At 35.9% G+C, this 10,501-nt stretch overlaps 1 protein-coding gene across 1 annotated transcript in view; it reads left to right on the forward strand.

Moving 5' to 3' along the window:
- Positions 1-10,501, forward strand: part of ARID1B (AT rich interactive domain 1B (SWI1-like)) — a 276,990-nt gene that overhangs the window by 175,311 nt on the left and 91,178 nt on the right. Inside the window, exon 3 of the mRNA XM_008569895.1 lies at positions 9,825-9,914. Coding sequence (XP_008568117.1) covers positions 9,825-9,914 — 90 coding nt within the window. The remainder of the gene's footprint in view (positions 1-9,824; positions 9,915-10,501) is intronic.

A 10,501-nucleotide genomic window follows, 5' to 3' on the forward strand; every position in this document is an offset into this window, starting at 1 on the left:
GGCCCGGGGGTCGCGCCCCCAGGTGGGTGGGCCAGGGAGCGGGAACCGGTCTGTATGTGGGATCCGAACCCTCGGCGGGAGGGCCGCCGCGCTCCCAAGCAGCGCACTGTAGCAGTGCGCCACCGGGCTGGCCCCAGAAAAGGGTGTATTTTGATGAGAATGATAGATTTTCAGTGTGGTGGTTTATATTTCAGTGCATCTCTGACATTCACAAGGCATGGAAAGGAAAGGAATGGAAGGAAAGATCATCAAGGGTTTCAAAGGTCAAAGTGGCCCCTGCTTTCAGTCAAATCACATTTTTGGTCCTATTACGTGTTTCCTATTCACACCTTCACACCTAGAGTCAACGAAAGTTGATACACTTAAAGTTTCGTCTTTTACTTAATATCTGGTTTTTTTTCCACAAAGGAACACAATTTTTATTCACTTCCCCAGAGTTATTGGAGGAGGAAAGAACGTGCAACTGAATGGAGCTGGCAAGCAGAGTGGTTAGCCCAGCTGGGCCACACTGCTCGCACCCATCACCAGGAGGAAAGCTGCAGTGAAAAAAGTCACGCCCCGGGCCGGCCCAGTGGCACACTGGAGAGTGCGCCGCTTGGCCGGCGCTCCCGCCGAGGGTTGGGATCCCATGATAAACCGAATCCTAGGCAGATTCTGTATTTTGGATGGCTGCTTTTGGAGCATATCAGACTGCTTCTCGATTCTGAGATTGAGAGATTTTCCTTTCTTGAAACAAATGAAATAGAAGACATTAAACAGAAGGATGCTATATCAAAATAATTTGTGTACTTTCTAACTCATCTAAATAAATGCTTAAGACTATGGATTATCAAAACCCTGTTTTTCACCCACACCAGTAGGCATTATGCAGATGTTTAAATAACTGACGGGAAATCCTTGGTGCCATCTGGCCACACTCTAGTTCATCACTAAGTGAGATGAGACGTTCAGCAATTTCCACACGTACAGAGTGCACTGTGCAGCCACCAGTGCCATCTCTTAAAATCATATTGGCTCATATTGTGGCAGGAGAAAAGATCCTAACCTTTGCTTTGGGCTTCAGTAACTGAAGGAGTAACTAAATACTGCTCATAGTAAGAAGTGGTAGTGTTCTTACCAGTGGGATTGGCAGAATATATAAAATACATCCTTCAGTAGATCTGTAAAGTCAAACTGTGGCAGGTGAGATCTATATTCTACTTTGAAGATTTGGGAGAGAGCTGATTTCCATAAGGATGTATTAGAAGAAAGCAACCCAGTGTGTTAGTTTTGGATTCAGCAGAGTTGAGTAATAGTCAGAAGGAAGTATAACATCAAAGTTGATCTTAGTTGTGATATATCTGTATTTGGTAGCAGTAATTTCTACAGTGTGTTTTTTTAACTCTTTACTAAAGTTAATGACACCACCAAGAATTCTTGAAGGACAGAGGAATAATTCAATTACTGATTGGTGAAAACTATGAAGTACATATTGATTTTGTAGCACCATTTCAAGGAAGAAACTTGATCATGATAGAGTTATTTGCAAAGTGACTGTTAAGTATTTCTCATTTCTTCTCAAAATTCAGTGACCACAACTGGTAATTTAATGCACGTGAGTTCACAAACCATAATTCTCCTAATAGTAGGAATGCCTTACCCCTATCAATTTTGAGAAATTTATGAATGTGACTTAAGTCATTGTCACTAAACACCTTGTGATCCCCATGTATTCTACGGATCATTATTAAGGAAGATTGGCCAACAAAATTGTCCAGGTTTCCATGATTTAACATGTCTTTCATGTTAATTATGAAAAACCATTTACTTGAATTACTAATGGAAGAATAGCATTTAGGACATTGCCCTGTATACTCTTTTTTTTTTTAAATTCATTTTGTACATTCAAGCTGAACATCTCCAATTTATCTGAGAACGTGTGAGACAAATAAATATGTATTCTGGATGTTATTCTCTCTTTATCCCCTTCTTTATTCACTTTTCCCCAAAGTCAGCTAGTGTAGGAAAAATTGGAAGCAGGGAATAGATTTTGGGCACTAAAATCGAAATCCAGTAGTGTCTGTCATTCAGACTACAGATTTGCCATATTGGCTGATTATATCAATATTTTATCTCACCTTACTAAATTCATCATACATTAGTTGGCTTTTTAGCTGTAACTGTATGAAAGGAAGAAATATACTTTTTCTCTGACCACTACAACTTTTTAATGTGGAATTTCTGGGTATTTCTATCAGTATTATGTAGAGATAGCACAGTGTTACTTAAAAGGGGATGAATGGTTTGTTTGCCAGAGGCTGTTGTAGTTCAGAGTTAGTGTTTTTGTTCTTTTTAAGTCCCTATAGTTGTATGCTGTAGTAAATGTAGACAAGAATTAACCCAGGGAAGTTTTAACCTCAATAAAGATTAGTGTGGGAATCCTATTCATCTCATGTTTATTCTCTGCCATCTCAACGCAGCAGTGGCAGAGTATAACTTATATGATTATATCAGATCAATAATATGGATTTACTTGTTTTGGTCTGATTTAAAAGAGTTGGGAAAATAAAACTGCAGGTAATTACATATCTAAAAATTTACCTGCTCGATGTACTTGCCATTTAAATCTTAGACCTGTGCTTACATTAAGTGCTGCGGAACCCAATGCATCCTGCACAAGGTCTGGTTTAGAGAGAATGTAAACCAAGTTCTTTTACTGATGTATATTTATGTAAGCTTTCTTATTAAATATGGGGGAGTGTGTGAGGTTCATATGTCATTGCTGTTGTTATTAAATATTTTTTGATGTTTTTTGGCTTTTCAAGCAGACTGAATGTTTCTTTACTGATATTATTGTTTAGAACAGAGTTCAGCAAACTACAGCCTGTGGGCCAAATCTAGCTTGCCATCTGTTTTTGTAAATAAAGTTTTATTTATGCTATTTTATTTATGTATTATCTGTTGCTGCTTTTGAACTACAACAGCTGAGTTGAGTAGTTGTGACAGAGAACATATGGCTTGTGAAGCCTAAAATATTTACTATCTTGCAGCTTGCAGAAAAAGTTTGCCTAATTCTGATCTAGAATAAGATAATACAACATGACTACTGATAACTTACAAAGATCTAAGTAACTATTAGCCTGAGCTTGGTTCATGGAGTAATCAGCCATACATTTATTTATGTATTCAACAAATGTTTATTGAATGCTTACTGTGTGTCCAGTTTAGGAGATATAATATAGCAGGGAACAAAACAGACAGAATTCTCTGTCCTCATGGATCTTACATTCTAGTGAGATAAGACTAATAATAAACACAGAATTAAATTAAGAAGTATGGGGAGGGTTAATATTGTGTTTGCCTGTAAGAAATCTAAACTTAGCACTTGTTAGTACTGACTGCCCTCATCTTGCTCTATGAAGTTTACTAAGCTATAATATATTCATGTCTCAATTTATCCACTATAAGTTATATGTTACTGGATATGTGCTAATTTACAAAAATATATATATTAGCTAGTTTTCTCCCAATTCTGTTATATACTGAAATCCCAGTGTTTTGTTTCTAAAAATATTTAATTTGGTCATTATCTTGATCCAGTTCTTAAAATCTATTTTTAATTAGAGAAATATCCTTCAAAAACCTATCCTACTATAAAATTCGAAGAAAATATTAGCAAACAGAATTCAACAATATATTTACAAAATAATGCACAATGATTAAGTGGCATTTATTCCAGGAATGCCAGGGTGGTTCAGTATTAACAACTCTGTTAATATTATATACCATAAAAATAAATCTAAGAAGGAAAAATCTCCTTTAATAAAAATCAGCAGCCAATCATGATAAAAAAAAAACTTAATGAAATAGCGATTGAGCAATGCTTTCTCAACATGGTAAAATGTATATACCTTAGTTTTAGTTATGTAACAGGGAAACTCTAGAGGCATTTCCACTAAGATCACAAATGAGGTGGGAATGACTCCTGTCTTCACCACCACCCAACAATGTACTTAGAGGTAATAGCCAATGCAATTAGACAAGAGAACTTAATTAACGGCATAAGAATGGGTATAGAAGAAATAAGATTATCTCCATTTTAGATGATATAAAATTCCAGATAATCATTGATAAATTAACTCAACAGTAAGAAAATTCAGTACAGTAAAAGGACATAGAATTAACCTACAAAAAGCAATAGCCTTCCTACACACAACCAATAAAGAGATAAAGACAATGGTAGGGAAAATCCCATTTACAATAGCAACAAGGAAGTTAAATGCTTCGGAATAAGTTTAACATAAAATGTGTAACACCTCTATGTACCTGAAAGAAACTAAATAAGACTTGAACCAATGGAAGATATTTCCTGTTCTTGGATAGGATGAACTCAGTGGTCATAAGCTCTTCAAGTTAATTTATAATTTCAAATCACAGTAAATTATCAGTAAGTCATTTTAAGTAGTTAGAAAAGTTGATACTAAAGTTCATATAGAAAAACAAACATGCAAGGAAACTTAGAAAACACTGAAAAAGTAAAAGGGGAAGTAGAGAACTATCTTTACTAGACATTAAAATATGGTATTAAAAGCATTATAATTGAAAATGGTATAGTGCTGGCAGGTGATTAAAACCATTATAATTGAAAATGGTATAGTGCTGGCAGGTGAATAGACACATAGAGCAGTGGAATAGCTTAGGAAGTCCAGAATTAGACCAAATATTTATTAGAATGTAGTAAATGACAAAGATGGCATTTCAAATAGCTGGACTAAAGGATGGATTTTAAAGCATTATAATTGAAAATGGTATAGTGCTGGCAGGTGAATAGACACATAGAGCAGTGGAATAGCTTAGGAAGTCCAGAATTAGACCAAATATATATTAGAATGTAGTAAATGACAAAGATGGCATTTCAAATAGCTGGACTAAAGGATGGATTTTTAAATAAATGATGTTGGAATAATTGGGGAGACATTTGCAAAAAGATAAAATTAGATCTGTACCTCACATCATACTCCAGAATAAACTCCAGATAGTTGAAAATGAAACCATGTGTATACATGAAGAGAACTAGGGTGAATTCCTCTTTAACCTTGGTGTAGAGAATAGCTTTTTAACTGTGACTCAAAATCCAGAGGCAATAAGAATAAAGACTGATAAATTTGACTACATTTTTTACATTACAAAAGACCCCATAAATAAAATCTAAAAATAACTGACAAACTAAGAAAGTATTTATAGCTTATACCACAAAGGGCTAATATCTGCAACATATAAAGAACTCTTAAAAATTTCAGGGCAAAGGAATAAAAACCCAAATAGAAAAGTGTGAGAAAGACATGGACAAACAATTCACAAGAAAATATATTAAAATGTCCCACAAACATGAAAAAGTGGTCAAACTCACTCAGAATTGCAGAAGTGCAAATTTAAAAATCACAGATACCGTTTCTCATGTATAACACTGGCAAAAATTTTTAAAGGAGCAACACATTCTGCTAGTGAGGTTACAGAGAAATAGGCCCTCATACGTTGTTTGTGGCAATATAAATTGGTACAAAGTTCCTAGAAGGAAATTTGGAAATGCATAACCTTTTGACCCAACAATTCCACTTCAAGGAATTTACCCTGAAGATAGACCTCAAACAGTACAAAAATACATACAGAAAAGATTGGAAATATCCTAAGTGTCCGTATAGGAGAGAGTTGAATAAAATAGCACTCACACAAAGGAGTACTATATAGCTATTTTTAGTAATGAGGAAGATGTTGTAAACTGATAGGAAGTATTTTCCAGGACATGCTGTTAAGTGAAACAAGCAAATCCCAAAAGATATCTAGGGATGCTATCCTTCATGTAAGAAAGAAGATAATGTAAAAAAATGCACAAGTACCTCCTCATTTATGCAAAAGAAAAAAACCATAAACTCAAGAGATTGGTTATTTATAGAGTGCAGTTGGGAAGGGGGTGCAATGAAGGAGAGATGGGCCTGGAGTAGCAGAGATGAGGAGAGAGTGATACTTCTGCTTTTTTTTTTTTTTGGTACTACTGACTCTTAGAACCATAGAAGTATTTCACATACCCCCAAAATATCAAAGCAATGAAAGCTATCCGGGATGTGTAGAGAACCCAAAATGGAATACAAACCCTAGTAAATGGCTCCGTGTTTTTCATAGAAGTATAGGTTAGTAAATATAAAATTACTTGGTTTACATAACAGAATCACACAAATAAGTAAATTGATTTAGATAACAAGAGTTGGATTTCTCCCTCTTCAAGAAGTTGTAAATAAAAGGGCTAAATGTACCCTCTGGTTAATTTGAGGTATTTGTATAAACTCATGGTTACACACACACACACACACGTAAATGTCAAAGTATAGATATGTGCACATGTGGGTCAGTGTACATATGTGTCTTTTCTACATCTGTTCATTGGGAGGGCCTAGCAGCAGTAACACCCCAGTAATTGTGATCCCACTTAGTGCCCAGATCATAGTCTCTGCACACAATTCTCCAATAAAGGGACCAGGACTACTAAGAAAAGTGATTGATTCCAGGGCTGGGTCAGGAAAAATGCAAAGGAGAAATTACTAAATGTAATGCAGAGTGATCCAGAAAAAAACACATTAAGTGGAAAATTGGTGACATTCAAATAAGGTCTTTAGTCAGGTTCTTCTTCTAGATAATTATGTTATGGTTATATGTTAACATTAGGGGAAGTGGGCTAGGGGATATAAGGGAACTACTTGTACTATTTTTGCAACTTTTCTCTGTCTAAAATTAATTTAAAATATTTTAAACTGAAAACGTTTTTAAGCCTAGACTTAGGCTGAGAGTTTTGTCAGCAGTAGAAATTTAGGCGATTTATTGATGCTTCATTCTAGCTTGTTGCACCAGTTTTGCACAATAATATACACACAGTCATTGGAGAAAATAGAGGTATGAAGTGCAGAGTTTATTCTAATTCACAGTATACTTTTTCCGGTTGTATTTTTTTCCCATTGTGCTTACATCATTATAGACATAGACTAGGGGAAAACATGGGCTTTCTTTAAAAACTCAGTTATAATGTTAAAGTTCCCTTATAAAGTTGGTTTGTTCACTATGCATGGCAATATTCTCTTTTAAGCTACTTACCAGACTTTGAAAGGTTTTACTTATGACTAGTGTATGTCATATAAAGATCTATGGTTTTAAAAGTGTTTGTTTAGTTGGTTCAAAGGGCTCTGAATTTTCTTTATATGGACTCTGGACACAAATGAGTCTTCTGTATTACATTTCTCAAGTGTGTTTTCTAGTCATCATCTGCTATGACTGTGCTTCTATGCCTGGTACTATAGAGGATGAAGTTATTAGTAACTATCGATACTAAATCGATACTAAATCATAGTAACTATGACTTAGTAATTATGAAACTGTGGATGGAAAGATAAGGTGTAAAAGAAAATGAAAAATTTAAAACAGTTTGTGCAAATCTGTCTTTATCATGAAAAGGCTTTTGTTTGTTTCTTTAACAGGATGAACTTAATACATGAATTTTCTCATTGTTTTAAAGGGATATTCTTCTTAGAATTACACCAGAAAACCAACAGTGCTGCTTGGCTGTGGCAGTATTTTATGAATCATGGATGGGTTTCTTAGAGCTTTTTTTATTTTTACTTGATATATCGTGTATGAGAGCAGTGCCTCGGGCTTGCATAGTGTAAGCTATGGTGCCCCGTGTTAACATAGAATTACTGTTTGTTTTTACTGTCACAAGTCTATGAATTCAGTCTGTCATGCAGAAGTGATCATTATAACGTAAGCACTTACTGTCTTCCTGTAGCTGATTCCCCAGTGACATTTTTAAAAGTCAGTATTTGGCTGCAGAGTGCTTTAAATTTCTAAATGGACTGTAGATTGGGAGCCTTAGGGTATTTCATAGGAAACCGTAAGCACTTACTGTCTTCCTGTAGCTGATTCCCCAGTGACATTTTTAAAAGTCAGTATTTGGCTGGAGAGTGCTTTAAATTTCTAAATGGACTGTAGATTGGGAGCCTTAGGGTATTTCATAGGAAACACATGACCCTGCAGTGGACACACCAACATTTGTAGGTCTTTAGCCAAGTCTGTGACCAGTATTTACCCTTGAAATTGTTTTAGTCTAAACCGTTAAGTGTTTTTTTGCTTTGCATTACTGGGTACTAACACTAATTTACTACAAATGTCTAAGACTAAAATGAATGGTTAAACAAATTCTGCGGTTTGTCTCAGGTATTTTATCCCACTAGTTATAGCTCTAATGTAGGAGCAACTCCTGGTGGTTTCACAGCACATACTTCCCAGTGTTCCTAAATTCAGATCTCTGGTTTTCACCCTAAAAGTGAGAAGCCTAAACTCCCGAGAAGAGTTTGAGAATTATTTTATAGTAATATTTTAGCAAATATTTGTACCTGTTGTCTAAACTTAAAATCGTATTCCTGCCTCTCTGGCTGTCACAGATACAGCTGTTATTAGTGTTAGTAATGAGCAACATCCTGAGAGACTCCGGGGACTGTGCTGCTCTTCTGGTCTGCCTGGGCATGTGTAGAAGCACGAAAGGGAGGTTCCAGCTTTGTAGCCTGTGTGCCATGACCTTTGCTGGGGTGATTAGCGGTGATCTTCAGGGCATTAACTTCCTTCTCAATTGTAATTCTTTTTAGCAATATTTACGTAACTATGGGAGCATAGGTCTTATGGGGTCAGAGCAGTTAGCTTGATCTAGCATGATCACATGACTGCCATACCAGAGGGCTAGGCAGAGCAAGCTAACTTGCTTGCTTTCTTTTCTTTCTCTTTCTCTCTCTCTTTCTCTTTTTTAAATCTATCTGTCTATATTTCTGTCTTTGTAATTTACTATAGCAAAGGGGGAGGGTAGAAGATAAAATAGCATGGACTGTATGCCTTAAGAGCTAGTGCCCTGGGGTTGTGCTAAATCCAACTGCCTTTTTAATTTTATTATATTTTCAGTCTTAGAAATACATCTAAACCTCAGAGCCAGGAAGTGAGTTAAGTGAGTTAAGAATCAACTACTTCTGATGATTTTTAAATTTTAAAATCCTGTCTCCTGCCTTCACATGAATCATTGTCTCTTTTTTACCATTAAAATAAGTGTCTTTTCCTTTAATTCATATTCTCAGATGGTGGTTTAAAAGTATAAAAGACATAATTCCTGTCTCAAGGAGCTTGCGTTATACTTGGAAAAGACAAACCAAATAAACATTAAATAAATGGAAATTAAATAGATGCTATTGCTGTATTAGCAATAAAGATCAAAAGAGATGCAAATCATATACACTTCATCTTATAGTAGTATGTTTTATGATTCTTAGTAAAGGTATTATAAGCTTATGTTAAATCTCTGATTGATTGGTTATGAAGACTGTTTAGAAATCTGTTGATATTACTGTATTGATTGGATGTTACCAGTGAGTAATTGCTGTCCACTCTGCATGCCTGCCCACGTGGAGACTAGTTTAAGACTCAGGATGATGAGTTTGACTCAACAGTATTGGATTTTGTTAAGTGTACTGAAGAAGTGTGTGTCAGATTTCAGCTACAGATTGATTTGTCTGTGAGTTTGGGAACTCATTCAGTAACAAATTGGACTTTTTAACAATTCTTTAGCTAAATGTTTATATTTCCTCTTCATTTTACAGAAAAAAATGATGAAATATACTTTCTGAGCTATGTCTTTTTCCATGTGGAGCCATTATCTTTTATGATCATAAAAATTAAATGTAGCTGTATCTTGGTTTTTCATGATTGCAGTATTAGTTCCAAGGGCTCCTCATCCCCACTTTTCCTTCTGTGTCTTACAGGCAGTCAGATGCCTCCTCAGCCACCTGGGAGCCAGTCAGAATCCAGTTCCCATCCTGCCTTGAGCCAGTCACCAATGCCACAGGAGAGAGGTTAGTTTCAATTCATAACTTACATACCTATAGTGCTTTGAGTACATAAGGCTTCTATGTGTTTGCTTACCTATGTGTCTCCTTATAAGTAATTTTTTAAAAGGATGTTTTGTTTTCTTATCAGATGAAAGAAATAAACAATAACCTACATGTAACAACAAATATGGAGTAGGAGGATGTATTCTTGCAGATTGGGCAAAGTTTTGCCAACGTGCAGTTCCAGGCCCAAAGAATATATATGTTCACATAGTACCATGGAGCATAGTTTATACCTACGTGACTGTAATCTGATATTTGATCTAGCTGTGTAAAGATAAGTATGAGTGATTCAATGTGGATATAAGTTCTCATGAAATGTTAGAGTTCATGTGTGTGTGTGTTTACCTATTTTGAGAAACTACATGTTCCGTGATATTTAATAGTAAAATTTTAAATCTGTATAAAAACTAGTATTATAGGGCCGGCCTGGTGGCGCACTGCTACAGTGCACCACTTGGGAAGTGCGGTGGCGCTCCCGCCGAGGGTTCGGATCCCACATACAGACCGGTTCCCGCTCACTGGCTGAGCGAGGCGTGGGGGCAACACTG

The sequence above is a fragment of the Galeopterus variegatus genome, unplaced genomic scaffold (genome assembly GCF_000696425.1).
Source record: "Galeopterus variegatus unplaced genomic scaffold, G_variegatus-3.0.2 Scaffold541, whole genome shotgun sequence".
Lineage (NCBI taxonomy): Eukaryota > Metazoa > Chordata > Mammalia > Dermoptera > Cynocephalidae > Galeopterus > Galeopterus variegatus.